This window comes from Trachemys scripta, chromosome 16, assembly GCF_013100865.1.
Source record: "Trachemys scripta elegans isolate TJP31775 chromosome 16, CAS_Tse_1.0, whole genome shotgun sequence".
NCBI classification, from domain to species: domain Eukaryota; kingdom Metazoa; phylum Chordata; order Testudines; family Emydidae; genus Trachemys; species Trachemys scripta.
In genome coordinates, this window is record NC_048313.1 from 1,979,202 (window position 1) to 2,003,293 (window position 24,092).

The following is a 24,092-nucleotide window of genomic DNA, read 5'->3' on the forward strand; positions in this document are numbered from 1 at the left end:
CGCGCAGCACCAAGATACGGACCAAAGAGCCTTACTTTAGGCAACCGGCTCTGAACACTTTGGCCCATTTGCACGTTGCCAGCGGATGGGGAAAGTGAGGTCCAGAGAGGAGAGGTGTCAACGGAACCCAGGAGTCCTGCGCTTCTGCTCGCCACTGCTGTAACCACTAGTCCATCCTTCCCTCCTCTCCACCACTCAACACCCAAATCAACAGTTAAATAGGATGTGGGAGGTCTCGTGACAGCCCATCTCGCCCGGGCAGGATGGGACCAACCCCCAGCCCTGCAAAGAGTTAACAGCAACCAAACTGCGCAGGGACTCAGATCAGTAACCAGCTCCCTCCAGCTTTGTTTTATGTGGGGCAGAACCCGGTTGTTGACAAAGGCTGAGAAACATTGGCCCAGGCCTCGGGTTTCACTAGGACACGCCCGTGCGACGGCACAGGTGCCTGATGCAGTGCGGTGCTGCCGCAGCTCAGCATGGCTTCCCACGGGATCACTGTCCGTCTCCTCGGCGACCCGAGCTCGGAGCCCGCCCAGGCCGTCCCGCACTCCGGGCAGGGGTACCAGGAGCTCAAGCGGCAATGCCTGGAGCAGCGCCGCCTCTTCACCGACCCGTTCTTCGACGCCGTCCCCAGCTCACTTGGATACTGGCAATTCGGACTTGGGTCGGAGAATATTAAGGGGCTGGAATGGAAGAGGCCACAGGTAGGTCTGATGCTTTCGCAGCCAGTCACTGCTCCCTGCAGGCAGGGCTCCGGGGTCCTCTGCCACTGGCTCCCTCCCCGAGGAGAGGCAAGATGCGAATTCCCACGAGTCTCCCAAGGACGGGAGGATGCCACGCTGCTGCCTCTGTGGGGAGGTCAGGAAGCAAAGGGAGCCAGGTGGAGTGGGTCTTTTTAGCACCTAGTCTCCCCGGCCAAGATCAGGCCCCATCGCGCCTGGCGCTGCCCAAACACAGACCGAGATCAGGGCCCCGTCACGCCGGGTGCTGCCCAGACCCCGGCCGAGATCAGGGCCCCGTCGGGCCGGGCGCTGCCCAGACCCCGGCCGAGATCTGGGCCCCGTCGGGCCGGGCGCTGCCCAGACCCCGGCCGAGATCTGGGCCCCGTCGGGCCGGGCGCTGCCCAGACCCCGGCCGAGATCTGGGCCCCGTCGGGCCGGGCGCTGCCCAGACCCCGGCCGAGATCTGGGCCCCGTCGGGCCGGGCGCTGCCCAGACCCCGGCCGAGATCTGGGCCCCGTCGGGCCGGGCGCTGCCCAGACCCCGGCCGAGATCTGGGCCCCGTCGGGCCGGGCGCTGCCCAGACCCCGGCCGAGATCTGGGCCCCGTCGGGCCGGGCGCTGCCCAGACCCCGGCCGAGATCTGGGCCCCGTCGGGCCGGGCGCTGCCCAGACCCCGGCCGAGATCTGGGCCCCGTCGGGCCGGGCGCTGCCCAGACCCCGGCCGAGATCTGGGCCCCGTCGGGCCGGGCGCTGCCCAGACCCCGGCCGAGATCTGGGCCCCGTGGGGCCGGGCGCTGCCCAGACCCCGGCCGAGATCTGGGCCCCGTGGGGCCGGGCGCTGCCCAGACCCCGGCCGAGATCTGGGCCCCGTGGGGCCGGGCGCTGCCCAGACCCCGGCCGAGATCAGGGCCCCGTCGGGCCGGGCGCTGCCCAGACCCCGGCCGAGATCGGGGCCCCATTGTGCCAGGTGTAGACTCACAAAGTGAGAGAGTCCCTGCATCTAATCTGAGGAAGCCTGGCCTTGTGGTTAAGACACTGGACGCAAAATCAGGTTAACCGCCCCCAGCATGACCTTGGACAATTTACTGCATCTCTCTGGGCCTCAGTTTCCCTAGTTCCAAAATGGACTTCTAGGAGCTAGTGTAATGAGTAACCACAGCGTCTCGTTCGTCGGGAATTGGGATGGCAGAGGAGTGGTTGCAGCAGCCCAGAGCACAAACAAAGCTGTTACTTAACAGGGCAAGAATGCAAGTCTCTAATTAAGAAGGCGACTCGTTTTTTTAGCCTGGAGTCCCCGTTGCAGCACAGGCAGCAGTGTTGCTTCCGGTTGTTTGCTTTAGGATTAGCCAAATGATAAGTGATCTGTTTCAGTAATCAGAAACCGGAGTCGGACAGAGGTTAAGCTGTATCCAGCCGCGAGCGCTGATCATGACCTTGCAGGAGCTCTGACGGCTTGAGGCAAGCTCTCACACCATTGTCACAGGGACCCCAGAGCTGACTTGAGTCCAAACCAGGGCTTGGGTTCCACGCAAGGTGTGCTAGCAACGATTTGGCCTGGGATGGTGGATATCTTGCAAGCTCAGCTGCAAATGGGAAATTTCCCATCCGCTGGAATGGATGAAAGGTCCTGAGACCGGCCACACCCCATCTCTACCACGCCCCCACAACAGTGCAGGTCGTTTGCTGCTGAGGCTACGGTTGCTAGTGAAGAATGCACTGTGCACAGAGGGGTAGGAACAGGGATCGCTAGCTTTCAGATGAGAACACAACATCTGTAGTGTTGCCCCTTCTTCTGGCACTAGTATCCCACTACTGACACCAGCGTTGCCCCGGTGCTGAATGGCAGCAGGTGTCTGGAGCCCGGCAGTTTGGCTTCCCCTTGAGGGAGAAATCACTGATGTGGAGCGTGTGTCTATTCTAGGTGTAACTTGCCTTACTCACATCCATGCCCCAGTCTTGATATGAGATGGTCAAACAGCATGCAGGGCGATACCTTGTCCTGGGAATCAGAGACCAACGCCAATGCTCATGGAGCAGCTCATAGAGCAACTCTGCCTCAGGAACTGACACTCAATAGTGCGAAAGGCAGAGAGCACACTAGCTGGCTACTCTCCCAGCTCCCTCTCTCCCCAAGTTGCCTCTCTGCAAAACCCTTGTGTAACCCCAAGCTAACAGCTACACAGCATGTCTGCATGAGACTCAAACCTTGCTTGCACACTCAGAACTTGGAAGTCTACGTGTAACAGCGCCACCGGGTGACACCTGCTATCGCGGTATCAAAAATGACGAATCAACCATTCATTCCTCTCCTGCTGTATAATTTCCATGCTGGACTTTACTCCGCAAACCAGAAAGCTCCCGTCTCTATTCTGTCTTGCAGGAAATTTGCAGGTCCCCAAAGTTCATAGACGAGGACATGAGCCGGACTGATGTCAAACAGGGCAAGCTGGGTAAGCACCTTCTCCTCCCCTTCTGAGCGCCCTGCGCGTGGTTTCATCTGCCACCTTGGACGACGCGCAAACAGGTGGGCTGCAAACTTAGCCCCCCTGGCAGAGCCCTCACGCCACACGTGGGCAGTAGCTGCAGCCTCACAGCTGTGGTGCCTTTACTGTTGGCCTGGAGTGGCACACGGGGGACGCAGCGCTGCTAACCCAAGTACAGAGGTACATGTACATGAGAGAGAATTTCCCTGCAGTTTCCTGCCATCGCCAGGACCAACCTCATTGAATTAAACGCCATTCAATACGGCTTAGCATACGCATCTTAGGAGCTCATTGTATTCCAAATGCCAACGTTTGTGTTATTGCAACAGACTAACGCATTGCAAACCTTGGAAAGTGTTAAGAGCTTCCAGGGAACTGAACAAGGCTCCGTGGGATTCCTAGGCAGTCTGTGGTGCTGGGGAATTCACAGTGTAGGCAGGGGCTGGGACCCTGGGGTGAGGAGGGAGAGAGACATGGGTCTCCCCCCAAGAGGGGTGACGGCTGGGGAGCCGGGAGCGGGAGAGCGGGTGCCCTTGCTGGACTAGAGTGGGAATACAGGTACAGTTGCCCAGAGCGGTGACAGTGAGTCTGTCTCTGAGCCAATGCAACTGGTTTACTGTAGCTGTTAGCGCCAAAGGTCGTGGGTTCAAATGATCCCGTGCAACAGAACTGTTCAAATCAACTCACCCCTCCAACAGGCAACTGCTGGTTCCTGGCTGCAGCCGCGTCTCTCACCCTCTACCCACAGCTCATGCAGAGGGTGGTACCCAGGGGGCAAAGCTTTGCACCGGAGGACTATGCTGGCATCTTCCATTTCCAGGTGGGTTGCCCAGCCTGCGGGACCAAAAGGGGGCTGGTCAGGGGAGCTGGCGGATGGCGGTAGCAGAGGGGGCATTTCCCCACCTGGTGAGGGGGATGGCTCGGGCAGTTGCAGGGTGGTAGCCTAGGTTGTGCATTAGGAGTGAAAGGGAGTCTTTACGTCAGGGTTGGCACGTTGGGGGCCCCAGGGTGCCGATGCGTCAGGTGCTGTCCATCCACAACCAGGGCCGGCTCCAGGCACCAGTGCAGGAAGCAGGTGCTTGGGGTGGCCAGTGGGAAGGGGCGGCACGTCCGGGTCTTCGGCGGCGGGTCCCTCAGTCCCTCTCGGAGGGAAGGACCGGCCGCCAAACTGCCGCCGAAGAATGAAGCGGCGGTGGTAGAGCAGCCACCAAAGTGCTGCCGATCACGGCTTTTTTTTTCCTCTCTCCTTCGTTGCTTGGGGCGGCAAAAAAGCTGGAGCTGGCCCCGTCCACAACGCAGAAAGACCGAACGGACGAAGGGTCCGATTGTCAGAAGCGAGAGGCACCCACGGCTCAGCCCTGGCCGCTTTCCGCACCTCTTGCGCTCTGCTCCATGTCACTCCTTATGCTCTCATGGAAACCCCTCTCCCGGGATGTGCTGTTCACCTTCTCCTAACCCCTAGTCTCCATCCCCCCCGCCCCATTGTTTCCAATCTCCCCTAAGCAGCCAGCAGGTTCATTCAGGTCAAGCTCACAAACCTGCGATGCTCCAAAAAACTGGCGTCCTCCCCCTCACCCAAAGCATCAATCTGGACTAAGCCAAAACCCCGTCTCTGAACAGCCTCAGACATGCGGGGAATTTGGCTCTGAGCTTCATGGCACTGACTAGTGGGTACCGTTAACCCCGGCAGCGCTCTGTGCTGGAGACGTTCCAATAGGAGGGTGCTGCTGTGGGGGGCTGATCCCCGATTGAGGGCCTTGCCAAAAATTTTCCATCAAATACCCCAAAACCTGAAATATTTTGATTTAAAAAATGGCCACCATGGTGCCTTGTGGGAATTGTAGTTCCAGGGTCTCAAGAGCCTGTTCTCCAGTATGGCCAGGGCTCCCAGGTTTGGACTACATCTCCCAGGATGCATCACTGTCTTGCCTGTTGGAGGGTGTGTTCCATAGGCATCCCTGGCCATGGGGCATCATGGGAGATGTAGTCCAGCCAGAGGGATTGGCCCACAGAAGAGAATGGGAACACAAGGTGACCGAACTACAACTCCCATAAGGCACCATAGTGGCACCGTTGAATGGAAAGGCAGCTCCCCAGATCATAGGGGCGGGGGCCCCCTGGGTTGGACTGACAGGGTCTAGCCCCGATGGGTCCGGTAGCAGCATGCACTGTGCTAATGGGTTCTTACCCTCCAGTTCTGGCAGTACGGGCAGTGGGTGGATGTGGTGGTTGACGACCGGCTGCCGGTGAAGTACGGAAAACTGGTCTTCGTGAGCTCCTGCCAGAGCGATGAATTCTGGATGCCCCTGCTGGAGAAAGCCTATGCCAAGTGAGTTGGCTGATCCCTGTTCTACAGCCGGGTAGCTTTGCACCCAACTTTGCATTCCCATGGGGCAATGTAGCTGCTGGGCAACAGAGAGCAACCCTTGGCCCTGATGTCACACTGGCTGACCAGAGAACTCAGAGAGCCAAGAAAAGGGGGAAGGGTCATTCTCTCAAGTTGACAGTGGGGGAAACTGAGGCATGGAGCCTGTCCAAATCCACAGAGTCATTGGCATAGGCCCCAGGAGTCCTGAGTCCCAACCCCCGCACGCTAATCCACCAGACCCCACTTTCCTCCTGTAGCTGGGCACAGAACCCAGGAGTCCTGTCTCCCAATCCTGCGTGCTCCCTTTCTCCTTCCCCTTCCCACTTGCTGCCCCATTTCAGGCTCAATGGCTCTTATGAGGCCATGAACGGCGGGTACATGAACGAGGCCTTTGTGGACTTCACGGGCGGGATCGGGGAAACCTACCAGCTCAAGATGCCCAATCCAGAGCTCTTCAAAATCATCCGCGCGGCCCTCAGGAAGAGGTCTCTGATGGGGGCACACATCAAGGTGAGCATGGGGAGAATCTCTCCTCTCAGCCGCTGATGTAATAATAAGCCCTGGATGGAGCACCAGGAGCTTAGGATCTTAATTTGCGAGTCCCAGCTCCTGGCATGTGTGAGGGCCGCACTACTCCCCTCTGGTCCTGGCTTCTTGTAGTGGTGGCTGGGCCACACAGCTGTTTAGGAACCTGCTACGATATTGGCTACCAGACCTACACAGACCCCGACTGAGATCAGGGCCCCGTCGCACCGGCGCTGCCCAGACCCCAACCTAGATCAGGGCCCCGTCGTGCCAGGCGCTGCCCAGACCCCGACCGAGATCGGGGCCCCGTCGTGCCAGGCGCTGCCCAGACCCCAACCGAGATCGGGGCCCCGTGACGCCAGGCCCTGGCCAGACCCCAACCTAGATCGGGGCCCCGTCGTGCCGGGCGCCGCCCAGACCCCAACCGAGATCGGGGCCCCGTCGTGCCAAGCGTTGCCCAGACCCCAACCAAGATCGGGGCCCCGTGATGCCAGGCCCTGCCCAGACCCCGACCGAGATCGGGGCCCCGTCGTGCCGGGCGCCGCCCAGACCCCGGCCGAGATCAGGGCCCCGTCGCGCCGGGCGCCGCCTAGACCCCAACCGAGATCAGGGCCCCGTTGTCCCAAGCGTTGCCCAGACCCCGACCAAGATCGGGGCCCCGTGACGCCAGGCCCTGCCCAGACCCCAACCTAGATCGGGGCCCCGTTGCGCCGGGCGCCGCCCAGACCCCGGCCGAGATCAGGGCCCCCATAGCGCTAGGTTCTGTAACATGCAGAGTCCAAAGAGATGGCGTTCTACAGACAAGGCAACGGGCAGGCGGGGGAATGACCCCGCCCCCACAGCTGAGTAGCAGAAGTGGGAGTAACCCTGCGCTCTGAGGATCCCAGTGCACAGCCCTACCCCCCAGCCCATGCTGCTCGCGGTTTGGCACACATTGGGGGCACTGGGCGGGAGTGGGCGAAGCAGGCATGGCTACGGTGACCAGACAGCAAGTGTCAACAATCAGGACAGGGGGTGAGGGGTAATAGGAGCCTATATAAGAAAAAGACCCAATATCGGGACTGTCCCTATAAAATCGGGACATCTGGTCACCCTAGGCATAGCAAGAGGACCCCAGGTCTCTTAGCGGGGTGCCTTGCTGTAGCATAGGCGAAGCCGGATTGTGGGGGTGTTTCTTCCCTCTCCCTTAGGTCACCCAGCAAGAGGACATGGAGGGACACACGGCAGAGGGGCTGGTGAAGGGACACGCCTACTCCATAACGGCTTTTCGCAAGGTGGGCCCGTAGCTACCCCTGCTTCTACTGGCTGAGGGAGCGCAGAGCGCCGGGCGGCGCTCGGGGATTCTGGGGGCAGACACCTAGCCGGGTTAGCTCTGTGACGTGTATCGCAGGAGGCCCCCAGCGAGATCAGAGCCCCATCGTGCCAGGCGCAGCACAGACAATCCCTGCCCCAAATGGGGATCCAGGGTAAACCAGGGAGCCGGCCACCCCCAGCCCGCAGCAGGCGACCAGGCGGCGCCAGGGGGAGATGTCCCTGGGGAGCACCTCGCCTGCATGTGGATTTGCACGTCCCATGACAGTGGTGAGAGCCAACGGGCTGGAGGGGGAGCTGGGCCCAGCCTGCAGGACACGACCTGCCGCTGCAGGGTGGGTTTGCTAACTGCCCCCCGTCAGGGCATCCCACCCCCACCCCCGCGACAGGCTGTCAGGACTCAATCCCCTCCCCCCACCCCATATTGTCTCCCTCTGCTACCTTCTAGTTGCCCATTGCTGAGCTAAATAGCCCATGAAAGGGTTATTATTCCCATTACGCAAATGGGGAAACTGAGGCCAGAGGAGCTCTATCCTTTGATAATTACCACATCACTGTAGCACCTGGGAGCCTATCACAGACCACAGCCCCACAGCGCTAGGCGCTGTACAAACAGAGAACAGAAGGACAGACTGGGGTACGGGTTACAGACAACACAAGAGTCGACAGGCAGACACAGACAGGGCCCAAGGAAACCATGAGCCATGATTGGTCAGCGTGATGGGCCGGGCGGGGTCCCAGCAACCTTCCTGAACAGCGACCGCGTGCCACGATTCAAGCCCGTTTCCCCATGTGCCTTTGTACAGCTGGATCACGGGGGCAAGAAGCTAAAGCTACTGCGGCTGAGGAACCCCTGGGGAGAGGTGGAGTGGAACGGCCGGTGGAGCGACCAGTGAGTGCGGGGGAAAAAAGAGGGGGGTGGATTTGAGGGGCAGAGTTTTAATGATGAACCCGGCAGTGTTCTGACGAGTGCTTTCAACGTACATCGCCCCCAGGCTGCGTTGCTTTATGGGTGAGCAGAGATTGCACCCAGGATCTCTGCACTATGAAACACAAGCCTTACCAGCCTGAGCTAACAGACCCAGCTCTGTTCGCTTAGGCTCCCATGCTCACCAGCTTGTCACCCCTCTGCAAGCAGCAGCAGCGTGCGGGGCGTCAGTTTCCCATTGGAAGAGAAATCAGGGACGTGGCATCAGGGAACGTTCTCAGTACAACTATTAAAGACATTAGACACGCCAGTCCTGGAGCAAGGCAGGTCCCACACGGCACTGAGGTGAGCCCCTCGTTCAGGGATCTCAGCCCCACCATGCAGATCCCGGCTCTAGCCCCAAGAACTGACTCGAGTTAGGGAGATTAGGGTGGAGCGCAAACTCCCCGACTGCTTGCCGGAAATGAAATTAACGACAAGGATTTCTTCAAAGACTGACCACTTGCTCGCACACGAAGAACTTGTAATGCTGTGTGAAACCTGGTGACTCCCCCATCACAACTACTTGCCTGGGGTGGGATTCTGCATTTCGAAGCACAAGTCTCAGCTGCCAGAGCTAAAGGACCTGAGCCAGTAACTCAGGGGCAGGTGCGGGGTCTATATGGCCCAGACACTGGATGGCAGAGTCCTGGGTAGCACATCTAACCTCCGCACCCTTCTTCTTCTCTCTGCTTAGCTCCTCGCTGTGGGCGGGGCTGGATCCCCAGCTCCAGAAGAGCCTACAAGTGAGAAAGGAAGACGGGGAATTCTGGTAAGAGACCCAGCCCCCCACACAACAAAGGGGACTATTGGTGGGAGCTGATACTGGGTAGGGGTGGGAAAGGGCAGCACAGGGCATGTCAAATATGTTCCATGCCAGGCGGCACTGTTTAGCATTACTATTGTTACTACCAGTACTATTATGGTAGTGCCTAGGCCTCTGACTGAGATCAGGGCCCCCATTGTGCCAGACGCTGCACAGACCCCGACTGACATCCGGGCCCCCGTTGTGCCAGGTGCTGCACGGACTCCGACCGTGATCAGGTCCCCCCTTGTGCCAGGGGGTGCCTCAGAGTAGTTACAGTCCAAATGGAAAAAGGCTGGGAGGGGAAACTGAGGCACGGGGAGGGGAGGCGCCTGGCACAAGGTCACCCAGCAGGTCAGTGGCAGGGCTCCGGACTCTGGCGCCCTGACCTGCTAGATGGAAACAGCCCGCTCCTCCCCATGTGCTATTGAACAGTGATGTCGTAGAGACAGACTAGGCCATCCTGGGAGTCTCTACAAGTGTGGGGAGAGGGTGGGGCCCAATCCCCAGTTGGCGTGTGAACTGGTGCCGCTCCATTGGAGTCGACAGGACTGAACTGATTTCTGCCAGCTGGGGAGTTGGGCCGCCGGACCTTGCTCAGAGTGAGGTGCTCCAGGGCTCCCTGACGGACCAGTCCTGGCCCGTGTCTGCACCTCCCTGCTCTCTCCGTCTGTCTCAACGCACAGGATGCAAATGGACGACTTCCTGCGGTACTTTGACGCCCTGGAGATCTGCAGCCTGACTCCAGACTTGCTGGAAGAGGAGAAGGGGGTCGGCTGGAACATTCACTCCTTCCAGGGGCGCTGGAGCACTGGCTATACCGCCGGCGGGTGCAGGAGCTCGGGCCTTCGAGGTAAAGGGCTCTGCCCGAAGGAGGGGCGGGGACATGGATTGAGGGGCAGCAGCAGATCCGGGGAGGATGTAGGGGGGGGGGGCTGCCTGCTGGTGCACACAAGGGCCTTAGGGGCAGAACCTGGGATGGGGTTGGGGGGATCAATGACTAGGCAGGTCCACAGCCCCCCAGGCGGGGGGGAGCGGATGCAGCAGCAGTGGGGGCTGTTGCATGCTGAAGCAATTGCAGACATTCCTGGGGGTGGGGGAGGTTCTTTGGCCCCATCCAACCCCCCCCCACTCAAAAGCACAAAGGGGGAGGGCGACATGGCCCTACGGGTGGAGTCTCCCCCTCTCGCCCCCCACCCCCTACGATGCTGAGACTGGCCTGGCCTCGCCCCCGCAGACGGCTTCTGGATGAACCCCCAGTACCACGTCCGCCTGCTGGAGGCGGATGAGGCCGACCTGCAGAAGCAGCGCCCGGACCCCAGCTGCACCCTGCTGGTCTCCCTGATGCAGAAGGACCGGCGCCAGGACAGGAAGAGGGGAAAGGACTTTCTGCCCATTGGCTTTGAGATCCTGAAGGTACGGGCTGACCCCGAGAAGTGTAAGGGCCCCTCCCTCCCCGCCCTGGGGTAAGCCGGAGCCCCTCCCGCTGAGCTCACTGGCCCAATACACCAAACCTTCTCTGTCCACCCAACGGCCTCCAGCTAGCTCCTTGCTGGGGTGTCCTTGCCCGCGGAGAGTGATGGCCCCAAGGGGGGGGCAGCTGTTCTGCTACCCACCCCTGGCCAAGGGGCTCGGGGCAATTGTCCCGCAGCGCTTGGGTTTGCAGTAAGAGCCAAGGGTGAGACCCTAGCCCCCTTAACGTCAGAGGCAAATAATCCTCCCAGAAGAGTCAACGCCGGGACTGGGGTCAGGGGCGAGGAAGGAGGTATTAGCAAGGGGGATTTTGGGTGCTGGGAAGGGGGACAGGTCAAAGAGGAGCGAGACGCCCCAACTGAGGTCAGGGCCCCCTCATGCTGGGCCCTGCCTGGAACCCCACCAAGATCGGGGTGCAAGTTGCGCCAGGCGCCGCGCAGATGTCGAGTGAGACGGCCCCTGCACAGGCAGAGGGAGGAGCGCTCTCCCCCATTTGACAGATAGGGAAGGGGGGCCCAGAGAGGTGCGAACTGATCCCCAGTCTCCGGCCTTCACCACAAGGCTGCTGCAGCCTCTTACCGCTTCCTTGAGAAACCCGGGGCAGGTCGGGGTGTGGCTGGAAGGGAGCTGCCTGCTCCACTCAGCTCTGGAGACCCCGATACCCAGCGCTCCTCGCGAGTGACGCTGTGGGGACGCGGTGTGAGCAGCCCCTCGGCAGAGACTGCCCTGTGTCCCAGCGCAGAGGGCAGACGAGCCCAGGGGAGGGAGGGAGGGGATGACCACAGAGACCACCAGGGTTCTTGCTCAGCCGCTCTCATTCCCCCTCTGCTCTGTTTTTCTCTTGCAGATGTCCAAGCAGGTAACTAGCGAGAGAGGCTGTGATTTCCGTCAGCCCTGGCTCTCAGTCCGTGGGCCGGACTTCCATCCCAGCTTCCGGCCGGACGGCTGATTCGCAGTGGTTAAAACATGGAGATGCTGGTGGGGATGGCGCAGAGAGGAGCTTGGGCCATGTTGGGAACTGCAGGAAAGATCCATGAATGGGATCTAAAAGGAGTGAACAGGGCCAGATCTCCGGGTGGCATAAATTGGTGTCGTTCCTTTGGTGTCAATGGGGCCAGATCGCCAGCCGGGGTAAACTGGTGTCACTCCATTGGCTTCCATGGAACTCAGCTGGTTTGCACTGGCGAGGAGGCCAGCAAACCCAGTACCTCTGCACCAACTGACTACAATCCCATGTCACGGACCAGGGTCTACACTGACTGGCCCAGACCCTCCGAGTTATTTCAGCACCCGACTCCCACTGATTTCAGACCCGTCTCCCCGCAGTACCTGGAGCAGAAGAACGTGTCCCAGAGGAGGGCGCTGCTCCCGTCTCTCCGTGCCGTGTATTGGACCGCGCACGTGCCCATGAGGGATGTCTCTGGCCGCTACAGGCTGCCGCCGGGCGATTATCTCATCATCCCCAGCACTGGCTACCCGATGGAGGAGTCCAGCTTCACCCTGCGCATCTTTACGGAGAAGGCAAACAAGTCCCTGTGAGTCCCAGCTTCCTGAAACCCGCGGGCCTTGCAAAGAGAACCGTGAACAGGGGTTTGCACGGTGCAGGGTTGGTGCATCCAGTTTAATAGTGCGTTGCACTTTGACACCCATCGACAGCATGGCTGAGGGGTTAAAGCAAGGGAGTGGGAGTCAGGACTGCGGGCGCCCTGCCCCAGATGTGTGGGGGGAGCGGTTAGGTTAAAGATGGGGGCTTATGACTCCTGGGTTCCATTCCCAGCTCTGGGAAGGGAATGGGGGCTAATGGTTAGGCTGGGAGTCAGGACTCCTGGGTTCCTTTCCTGGATCTCCAAGGGAATATTAGCTAGTGCTCAGAGCACGTGGGTCTGGGGGATTCAAGAGACCGGGATTCTTTTCCCAATTCTTCCCCCGTCTCCCAGTGTGACCTTGGGCAAGTTGTGGCCCTGCTCTGTGCCTCAGTTTCCCCAACCCTCCAATGAAGTTAAATACTTAGCTCACCAGAGGGTGTACGTGATGTCTAGTCCATGTTATACAGCAGCCTGGTACCTCGAGGCGCTGCATGCATTTCCCATCTGCTGCCTGGTGATTCTTTCAACCCCTGCCACTGCAGAGCAGTCTCCTAACACTGGAGCTGGGAAAAGGATCAAACCGGGAGTGGGTGTGGTCCGGTGGGATAGCGCCCTCTATCGGGCAGCAGTGCAATGGCAGCAGCAAGTGGCATGGCACAGTTTAAGGCCCCAGTTCTGCAATGCATTTTAAGCATGTGCTTAGATCCATCCCTGTTTTGCAAAGCACATGCTTAACTTTAAGGCTGTCTAAGTGCTCTCCCAGAGAGGGCTGGAACGCTGACTCTAAATGGCTAAACAAAAGGAAGATGCTCAAGAAGAGAGAGAAAGAAAAGGGTAAAGAAAACAACCCAATACTGGGAGGAAGGATAAGGAGACTCAGTTCCCGGGGCGGCCAAAGTCTTCCTCTGTACCATGGGCAAGTCATTCACAGCCTCACTTCCCCCGTCTGTGCAATGGGCAGAAAGGCATCTCCTGACCTCCCAGGCGGATGAGGATAAATACACTGAAGAGGGTGAAGCGTTCAGTTCTCCAGTAACAGAAGGCCATCGAAGTACCTCAGATAGACAGATACGGAGTGCCCATCTTAACAAGCTATTGTGCAATATTCTTGTGTCTTCCAGGGAAATCGGTGATGAAATCAGAGCAGACATGAGACCCCTTCAGGTAACAGCTACTCGGCTAATTTACTCTGAACAGTCAGGCTTACCGGTGAAGCATGTTCCACCCAGCATCTTAATGTGCTTCCCAGGAATTTTCGACACCGTCCCCAACGCAGGGCTAAGTCCACCTGCTGGTGAAACACACCTAGCCGGGAAGCTGACGTAGGCCGTGGGGCTAACGATCGCAGTGTAGATGTTTGGGCGCAGGCTGGCATCCAGCCCCTGAGACCCTGTGAAGGGGGAGGGTCCCAGAGCCTGGGCTCCATCCCGAGCTGGAACGTCTACACTCATTTTTAGCCCCGCAGTCCAAGCCTGAGTCAACTGATCTTGGCTCTGAGACACGGTGAGGCAGTGTAGACATACGGCTAAGGGCCAGAGAGCTGGGGCTGGCCAGTCCTGTTCTGAAGCAGCACCCCTTTAAGAACAGGGGTTTGGGCCTGGCAAAAGGGGGGTATCAGGCTGCAGCAAGGACTGGGGAAGAGTTGCAGGAGCAGGGAAGTGCTGGCAATGGAGACCCTGGTTCACGGGAAGTTAGTGGTTGGATTTATGCTGAACTGTCCTCTCTTGGGGTTTGCTGAAGGTGTCAGTGCACCGAGACTCTGGGTGTGGTGTTGATTTTCTCCTAAGCTAGGGGGACAAGGCAGCAGCCTACAGTGCTCTTCAACCAAAATGTCCATGCACAGATGGGCCCCAAACTAACCAGCGGTGTGGATTACAAGGGATCTGGTTCCAGTTCATGTGTCAATAAGTCCCAAGTGGCTGTAAGGAAATGAGTGCGGATTTGTGCACTGACAATCCCTTTGCCCCCCATCTGCAGCAGGTTAGAAATGGAAAGGAGGAAAAACAGCCCTGGTATTTTCCCTCGCAGGGCCTAAAAACCTAGGAACCATCCGAAACTAAATGGAAAATTTGGGGCATGGTTTTTCCTCAGCATTTCACGCTGGGGGTCGCTTTCCTACCAGGTCTCACCCCAATGATCCCTCATTCCCTGGCCCCCACTAGCAGCACCCTCTTGCAGTGCAGGCGAAGATTCCACCGAGTTTCTTCACAGGTGAAAATATTTTAGGCAAAATGCCACAAGCAGCTGGCTTGAAAATGTGACCCTCTTTCCCCAGAGAATCTCCAACGAGAAGGAATTTGAGCAAACCTTCCTGAGGCTTGCAGGACCGGTGAGTGGGGTGGGGAGGATCCCGGGTTTGACTGGGGCGGGTTATCGGGGTCTTTTTCTACAGATCCGGGCTCTGGATTTCCCACGAACGCTTTGATTTGCTCTTGGGGCCAAGTTCTGACCTCAGATGAACTGAAGTGACACAGGGGTTGCAAGGATGGAAAAGGCAACTGGCTATTCCCAATGTTCTCAAGCAGTCCAATGGTATCCGTCAGCCCCCCATTAACACAGTACCTGAGCACCCCATCCTCTTTCATGTAGATTAGGGTTGTTCAGCTTAGAAGAGAAACAGCTAAGTGTGTGTGTGTGGGGGGGAGATATGACAGAGGTCTAGACAATCATGACCAGTGTGGAAGCAGTGAACAGAGAAGTGTTATTTACCCTTTCCCGCAATACAAAAACCAGGGGTCACCCAGTGAAATGAACAGGCAGCAGGTTTAACACAAACAAAAGGAAGTACTTTTTCATGCAATGCACAATTAACCTGTGGAACTCATTGCCAGGGGATGTTGTGATGGCCAAAAGTATAACAGGGTTCAAAAAAGAACTGGATGAGTTCTTGGAGAACAGATCCACCAATGGCTATTAGCCAAGATGGTCAGGGACACAACCCCATGCTTGGGGCAATCCGAAACCTCTGACTGCCGGAAGCCAGAGGTGGATCATTCTATGATTGCCCAGTTCTGTACACTTCCCCATCAGCTCTGGTATGGGCCGCTGTCAGAGACAGGATACTGGGCAAGATAGACCCTAGTCTGATCCAGTGTGGCAGCTCTGATGTTCTTATCCTCCTACCACCCCCTGCGAGGTAGGGAAGTGTGATGATCCCTACTGCACAGTGGGGAAACTGAGGCACAGAGAAGCTAAGTGACTTGCCCAGGTTGACACAGGGCATCTGTGGCAAAGCAAGGAATTGAACCCCGTACCAGACGAGCTTGCTAACCCCTGGAGCATCCATCCTGCTCCTGGGAAACCCCATTTCAACCCACTCGTGTTGCTTGGTTGGCAGGACAAGCAGATCGACACTGCCAAACTGCAGGATATCCTGAACAAGGTCACGGCAAAGCGTGAGTACCCCTGCGCAATCACCTCTACCCTTCCCTGGCCGGCGCTGCACTCCTTAGCTCTGCTATCCCAGAGAGGAGCTTTAATCTCAAATCAGCCCTGACTCCAATGGACTCAGCATAGAGCGGGGGAAGTTGGCCTGCCCCCAGGCGTTCTCCCTCTCGAGACGGGAAAGGGTCTGGTCGCAATGGAAATAAATCCGTTCAGCACCACGGGAGCCAGTGTTTGACCAGTTCAGACTGGACCTGTCCAGCAGGTGTCTCTGCAGGTGGAACACTTGGCCTTTCCCCCTTGCGAGGTAGGGCAGTACAGTTCTCTGCCTTTGAGGGATGGGGAAACCAAGGCACAGGAGAGGGGAAGTGACATGCCCAAGGTTGCACAGGCAGTCTGTGGCAGAGGCAGGAAGAGAAGCCAGGAGTCCTGGCTCCCAATCCCCTGCTCTAACCACTGGACAACACAACACACTCTCCCCCCCAACCCCTCCAATCACCATGAGCTAAGAATATCACTCAGCAGTGGTGACTCCCAGGCCCCTCTCTCTAACCATTAGGTGACATTCCCTCCCAGCAGCAGAAATGGAATCCAGCAGTCTTGACCCCCCGGCCTCGGCCGCCTGCTGGACAACACGTCCTGTCTTCTACTGGAAGAGCTGCGAATAGAACCCAGAAGTCCTGACCCCCAATTCCATTATCAACCAGTAGAACGTAATCCCTCCTGACTCCCCCCCATTCCCCCCGTGGAATCCACTTCCTCCCCAGAGCCAAGGACAGAACCCAGCCGTCCTAACTCCCAGCCTCCCCTGTTCCAACCACTAGACTCCCCTCCCCTCCAGGAGCATGGCAAACACTTCAGGCTTCTTCGGCACCTCTTGACAACTGCAGGCCCGGCAAAGACGATGGGCCAAACCTCGTCTCGCCCACGCTCAGGCTCACGAGATACGCCTTTATCTAACACTGCCACACTCTTACCTTGCAGAGAGTCAAATAAAGACAGATGGGTTTGGCCTGGAGCGCTGCCAGAAGATCATCCAGCACTTCGATGTATCCTTTGGAGAAGAAAACTAGGGTGGGAGATGTTAAGAAAAAAACATCACATGGCGTCATACTGCCCAGGACAGGGTAACCCCACGACGGGGCCTTGGCATGAGAGAACTCACCTGTAACTGGGATAGCAATGCTCAGCCTCCATCTTCCCTTGCTGGCAACGGGGCCCAGATCTGCCTATTGGGTGGCTCTTCCCCTGTCCTCTGGCGCCAGCCACTGTTGGAGACGGGAAACCGGAGTAGCTGGATCGCTGGTTTCCGGCAATTTGCTCTATGGGTGGGGTTGGCCTGAGCTGAGCTCTGAGCCGCCTGGGAACAGGACCTCGCTGGGGGAGGAGGGAGCTGTTTGCATGACTAAGGAAGGGGCAATGCCTCTGGGATCCAGCTCTCCTACGATGAAGGGGTCTTAGGACTTTGGATCGCCGACCCTCCCCTGGGAAACCCCATCAATGAGCTCAAAGGGCTAATCCCACCCACTTTGGTCAGTGGGGTTTGAACCCTGGACCTAGAAGCACATGCCTACCAGTGGGTGAGCTAAAGAAGTTTGTCCCAGCTCCTCAGAGGTATTAAGGCACCTAATTCCCATTGAGATGCAGGGCTTCCATCCCACAGGCGTGAACTGTAGGACCCTGAAAACCACGTATGTAGACTAGGGTGGGTTACCCACAGTCAAAGCATACGCCGCTGTCCAAAGAGCCACGTCCGCCTCGTTGCGGAGAATCCCCGAATGGGGCTCCCCGTTCTGGGAGCAGCCCGCAGACACCAAGCTGAACGGGGAATGGTGGTGGGAGAACGGGGGAAGTTGAGACAGGATCCCCCTTTGCTACAAAAGCCAGCCGGGTAGGAAGCAGGAATTGGAGAGAGCTGCGCGTCTCCTCCCTGCGCAGGGCTGGTGTTTTCCCTTCACTGAGCGGCATCAGCACAGCAAGACTGGCAAACTGACACTGCCAGAGTTCAAGCACCTGTGGAGCAAGATTAAAGAATGGGAGGTAGGCACGGTGGCAGAAAGTCACGGGTTCGAGTCCCCCCCCCAGTGATGCAGCGGCTGGGTTATTAGCCATGCTGCCCTTCCGGAGAAGCAAACAATCCCCATTTCTGTAGGCTGCCCAGGTAACGGGCTCCAGTGGATAGGGGAAGATTGGTGCTCTTCCAAGCTCTGCCCCTGTGAGTCACCAAAACAAGGCACCGCTCCCCGTTTTTAAATCAGGAAAGAAAGAGTGATCTCACACCTAAATCATCACTGGGCCTCTGCGCTCACCCTTTCCTGACACAGACAGAGGCAGCTCACATCTCTCCGAGCTATTGCCTCTGGCACCGGGCTTGATCTTCGGAGCTGCCAAGGAGTCACAACTTTCAGCCAAGTCAGGGAGACTGCAGTGTCCCAGCACTGGCCGGGGTCAGAGACCCACAAAACGTACTGACCGGGGGGCGGCATGTGCATTGATCTCATTGTAAAACCCTGAATTCGATTCCTCTTGGCACTGGCCTCTGGCTCAGGGATGGCGGTGTGAGTTTTGAAGCCCCTGTACTCTCTTGGATCCTGACTCTCCTGCTCCCGTTTGACAGGCTGTCTTTATCCAGTATGATGTGGACCGCTCAGGGACGATGAACATCCACGAAATGCAGCTGGCGCTGGATGCAGCGGGTAAGGAGGGTGGTGGTGTCAGGAGTTAAAGGAGAGCGACAAAGAAACGGTTGCGGCTATGTGACCTTTGGTGGGACGCAAGAACAGCATTGGCCATGCCTGCCAAAAGGGTGAAGCCTCAAAGGTGTGGAGTGGTCAAAGGGGAAACAGCAGCTGGCCAGCGGCGGGGGACACTGCTGCAGAGGGATCAAGGGGGGGGCCCCCTCTGTGGAATTCTGCTCAGATGTGCATGAGGATAGAGACAAGGCATACAGTCAGAGAGCCACCCTATGGGTGGGTTGTGTTTGTACTGCACATCCGAGTGCAGAAATGGGGTTTAACCCTCTGGTAAAAAGACCTGGAGGTGTCCCCCACCTCCGCCGCCCAGCACCTTGGAAATGCTGCCACTGATTTCACAAGCTCAGGAAATCCCGGCGACTGGGGACAGGGAGGAAAATGTGGGGTGCTTGCCTGACCCGCTGTGCAATAGAGTCAGCAATCCTCAAATCAGAGAAACGTCGGGCTGGACAGGACCTCAAGCAGTCAACAACACCAGCCCCCTCCACTGAGGCTGGGCCATGTAACCCTAGACCAGTCCTGACAGGGGTCTGTCCAATCCAGTGACGGGGATCCCACAACCTCCCTTGGAAGCCTGTCCCTTAGGCTGTTTACTCCCCTTAGGGTTAGAAAGTTTCTACTTCTATTCAACCTAAATCTCCCTTGCTGCAGATAAGCCCATTACTTCTTGTCCTACCTTCATTGGACAGGGAGACAACTGATCCCCATCCTCTTTATAACAGCCCTTCCTGGCTAGTCTCAGGTTCCCCCGCCGTCGTCTTTTCTCAAGACTAAACATGCCCGGTGTTTTTAAACTAGGACCATGAGTCCAGACTCTGAGCATGGCCATGGACCTGTTGGGTGACTGGGCAAGTCACCTTCCTATGCCTCTGTTCCCCTCCCCCTTTTCATAGAAGATCAGGGTTGGAAGGGACCTCAGGAGGTATCTAGTCCAACCCCCTGCTCAAAGCAGGACCAATCCCCAGACAGATTTTTGACCCAGATCCCTAAATGGCCCCCTCAAGGATTGAGCTCACAACCTTGGGTTTGGCAGACCAATGCTCAAACCACGGAGCTATCCCTCCCCACCCTATCCTTTCCTCTCTTTAAGCTCCTGCCAGGGCTGTTCGTACAGCACCTGGCACAGCGGGGCCCTCATCTGAGTTGGTGTTACTGCAATACAAGCAGGAAAAAGCTCTGACACCAAGAGTGCTAAACATTAGCCCCAGGAATTGACCCAGGGCCAGGTCACGGGCACGATGCTTTCCCCTTCCATTCAAGAGCTGAAAGCCGTTGAGAGTCATTAAATAGGGATTCTCTTAATCTCGCTGCCTCTTTGCCTCTCTGTGCAAAGGTGGCAGCGCTCTCGAGTCCCCACGCCTGTGCTTTAACCCCTAGACCATACAGCCTTTCCAGGACAGGAGACATCCATTAAGTGCCCCCAGCTTCGAGTAGGTGTCTGTTGATATTGAGGTGTATTAAACTGGAGAAGACAAAATGATCCTGGGTACGAGCTGCAACAACTGCACAACAAGCCCCAGTGAAAGTCCAAACACTGTGTGAATCTCAGGCCTTCATTGTCCTTTTCGCCCTTTGCACGCAGGTTTCCACTTGAACCACCAGCTGAGGGAGACCATCACAAGCAAATACCGCGACCACTACCTGATGATCGACTTCGACAGCTTCCTGTCCTGCATGGTGCAGCTGGAAGCCATCTTCAGTAAGCGCTGTCTCCCGCTAGGCTAACAGGATTAGCAGCTCCACCGTCAGTGGCTGTGCAGATCCACGCCTCTCCACCACAGAGCCACGTGCACAAATCACATGCTAAGAACACCCCAGCGTCAGCAACCATTCGTAACCCCTCTTCTCCCCACCTTTCCCCTTCAGCCAGTCTGTTTCCTCAGAATGAGCCAGGAGAAATAAAGCCCTCGTAACATGACCTGGTGGCAACCCGTGTGCGAGCTGGGGGAAGGGAGGAATAGAAGAAGAGATGGAGAATTGTAAAGGGGGCGGAAGGTGAGGAGGAGAGGTGTGAATCCCGTGCAGGAGATTCAGAGATGTTAAGGCCAGAACGGAGCATTCTGACCATCCCAGTCTGTCCGTCCTGTTCAGCACAGGCCGGAGATCTCAGCCCGATAGCGAGCCCAGTTTCTTACTGAACCGGGGTGTGTCTGGTAGCAAGAGACGGGAAGCCAGCACGAGAACGGGCAGTAGAGGGGAGACACTGTCAGAGCAGGGCGTGAGGTTACAGCACTAGCTGAGCTTTCGCTCCATGTATTAATCAGTGGGTAACTCCAACCGCTCCGTTAAGAGGAGGATTTAAAAGCAATCTGTGTGGCGGGCCACATGGCTTTGGAAACTGACCTAAACTGGAACAATGGCTCAGAACGCTCCACTTGCCTGAATGTTGTGGGCACGCGATGTCAACTCTCGGGCATGTTGGGATTGCTGAATTTCAACACCGTGGAGTCAGTGATGCAAATTGGGACGGAAGGGCTGAACTTCAGGCTCCTGTGTGCGACAGCGACTGACGTTCCCTGGGTCGGCGTCTCCATTCCGTGCTCACCATGCAGCCATTCACACCTGTGCAAAGCGACCACGCCAAGCACTACCAATTCCGAATGGCAGCACTTGACACCAACCTTGCACTGGTGCAAATGAGTGTGCACGTTCCAGGGCAGAAGAGTATCCTATTGTGTGCGCGCAGGCACGGGGGGGGAGGGGGGAAAGGAGTGTTATGTGGGCAACAGCTGCCTGCTAAGTCTCACTTTCTTTCTGTTGTGGCAGGGCAGTGCCAGGAGTACGACAAAGCTGGTGCCGGGATGATCACCATGACGCAGAAGAAGGTGAGAAGCACGGGTTACTGCCCCTCGCTCATAGCGGCCGCTGATCACTGCCCCAACGCTGGGCGCTAGCTGAGCCGAGACCCCTAGTGTTTTTGCTGCAGCAATTAGTAAACCTTTTTGCGTACTCCTCCTCATGCCCCACTGCTGGGTCTGGGCATGCACCAAACCATCCTCGTAATCACCCCCTTGTCTTGGCCTTCAAGAGAAGGCATTGGGCGCACCTGTTTCGCAGTGGAAGGAAGAAGGGCTGGTTTGAGCCAAGTAAAGTGCAGCTGGACAAACTTCTCCCACTCCGCTCTGCAAAGTGCCAAGCTACTCCTGGGTCTCCAACCACTTCGCCGCTGCACCTCCATCCTGACCAGGCGGCCCCCCACCTACTAGAAGAGTGCCCCCACTGCGATCTCAGCCCGAGTCCACCCGCAATCCCAAACCACAACCCCTCTCCCCTTCTCGTCCCATTCCGGGCTCCTTCCCCACGGCTGTGCTTATCCCCATCAGTCGCCCAACCCTGCTATACACGCCTGCCTCCACCCACCACCTCTGCCGACGTCCCTCAATCTTGCCTGTCTCCTGGCTCTTCCACCCCAGAGTTGCTTCCTGACCCACCCCAGAGTATAAAAAATGCTAGTGAAATATTGCCCCTCCCCTTGCTTTTTTCTTTCCTACGACCCACGCAACCATCTTTCCTAAAGCAGCTTCCAACGGGGGTTCTGGTTTGCAGCACTTCTCTTGACACACAGCATCGAAGATACACAAAGACTTGGGTTGCCTGCTAAACGGTTCGGTTTTGTTTCTGCCTTTCAGTGGTTGGAGCTTGCTACCCTCACCTAACCTGGAAGAGTGGACAGTATCGTCTCCTGGGAGGATCAGCAACAAACACCTAACAAGATGCAATTAAAAAAAAAAAATCAGTTAAGGAGGATGCATTAGGAGAAATTGAATAGATAATTTTGCACTAATCATTTTGCACTAAGTCACAGCATTCAAGGCCAGAAAGGACCATTAGATTATCTAGTTTGATTTTCCATATCACACAGGCCAGAGTAGTTCAGCGTTATCCCTGTATTGAGCCAAGTAATTTGTCTGGCTAAAGTCTCTCTTCCAGAAAGTCAGCCGTGATCTGAAATCTTTAAGAAATGGAGAATCTGCCACTTTCCTTGGGAGTTCATTCCTGTGGTTAATCTCCCTCCCTTCTAACTCGGATTTGTCTGGCTTTAACTTCCCGTCATTTGTTCTTGTTTCGCCCGTCTCTGCTAGATTAAAGAGCCCTTTAGCAGCTGATATTTTCTCCCCAGGAAGGTACTTACACACTGTAATCAACTCACCTCTTGATCTTCTCAATACACTAAACCAGGGGTCGGCAGCCTTTCAAAAGTGGTGTGCCGAGTCTTCATTCATTCACGCTAATTTAAAGTTTCACATGCCAGCAATACATTTTAACATTTTTAGAAGGTCTCTTTCTATAAGTCTTTAATATAGAACTAAACTATTGTTGTATGTAAAGTCAATAAGGTTTTTAAAATGTTTAAGAAGTTTCATTTAAAATTAAATTAAAATGCAGAGCTCCCCGGACCGGTGGCCAGGACCCGGGCAGTGTGAGTGCCACTGAAAATCAGCTCTCGTGCCGCCTTCGGCACACGTGCCACAGGTTGCCTGCCCCTGCATTAAACAGATTGAGCTCCTTAAGTCTCTCATTGTAAAGTGTTTTTTCCAGCCCTGGAATCAATTTTGTGGCTCTTTGCACTTTTCTCCAAATATTCCTCATCTGGTTCATCTCTTGGGATGAGGCAGGTTCGATCCTAGCTCTGCATACTGCTCTGCTGGGACATGACCCTGCCTTTTCCGCATCCCCTTTTCAACATCCAGCTTCCAAGAGTGCAGGGGGAACCTGAGAACGGGGTGGGGAACGTGTTGCTCATGTGGCTATGAGGGGTTACTGACAAACTATTTCCAATATAACGAATGCTTTTAGATATCAAAACTGTGAATTTTCTGCCTCTTGGAATCTCGGCAGCTGAAATGAGCACCTAATTAAAAATGTATAAAATGTATATATTTAAAGTGGATTTATTTACAGTGGGTGAAAGCAACTAGCACAAATATATATCCTGGTTGCACCTAAGCGTATGTCAACGTTGCATTTTAAAACCTATGGCAGTGACTTTCAGATCCTAGGTCCACAGACTCAGGTTTGTAGGTTTCACGCAGCAGCACTAAAAACAGCTGTGTAGACATTCAGGCTTGGGCTGGAGCCCAGGCTCTGATGTCTGGGGCAGGTGGGGGAGATCAGGGCTCGAGCCCCACACCGAGCCCAAACGTCTACACAGCTGTGTTTAGTGCCATAGTGCAAGCCCGAGTCTGTAGACCTGGGCTCCGAGACTTGCTGCTGCTGGTTTTAAAATGCAGCGGAGACTTACTCTAAGAGCCCAAGTCATGGACCTTGCCCCATAAGTGCTGCACACCTTTCAGGGTTTGGCTAACCACTGAAAATGGTTTACTGACCAGCCATGAGACGGTAATGACTTTCAAACCCTGCTGGAAACGCAGGAAGGTGCAGCAGAGGCCAGCAAATCAAGAGGTGCAGAGAGGCCCTTTCTGTTGGTACGTCTAGAATCCTCCAGTATGTCCAGCCATGCCAAGATGTAACGAAGCAATAAGCTACCACCAGCATACAATGGGATCTCTCCATACCCTGGGATGGGGCAGGGTGGGCAGATGGGAAAAGCAAAGCCAACAGGACCTCAAAAGACATTTAAGCTGGGGGCTTCTAGAGGAGTCCAAATCCCATGAAAATTCATGTGGAGTTGGGAGCCTAACCTGAGGCTCCTTTGAACCCCAGCCTTCAAGCCCAAGCCCGCAGACCTTAAAACGGTTATTAAGGTATCAAT

The 24,092-nt window shown here is 56.6% G+C and overlaps 1 protein-coding gene across 1 annotated transcript; it reads left to right on the forward strand.

The window, feature by feature from the left end:
- Window positions 1–425: 425 nt before the first annotated feature.
- LOC117888892 (calpain-12-like) lies at window positions 426–22,106 on the forward strand. The gene is made up of 21 exons (XM_034792681.1): window positions 426–707; window positions 3,105–3,174; window positions 3,906–4,027; window positions 5,403–5,536; window positions 5,917–6,085; window positions 7,291–7,374; window positions 8,218–8,303; window positions 9,076–9,150; window positions 9,870–10,036; window positions 10,421–10,599; window positions 11,504–11,515; window positions 11,983–12,191; window positions 13,364–13,406; window positions 14,518–14,571; window positions 15,580–15,637; window positions 16,611–16,675; window positions 17,598–17,666; window positions 18,244–18,322; window positions 19,962–20,078; window positions 21,146–21,204; window positions 22,009–22,106. Exons 1-21 carry the CDS (start codon window positions 480–482, stop codon window positions 22,033–22,035), a joined length of 2,106 nt encoding a protein of 701 aa, XP_034648572.1. The 5' UTR covers window positions 426–479; the 3' UTR covers window positions 22,036–22,106.
- The last annotated feature ends 1,986 nt before the right edge of the window (window positions 22,107–24,092 follow it).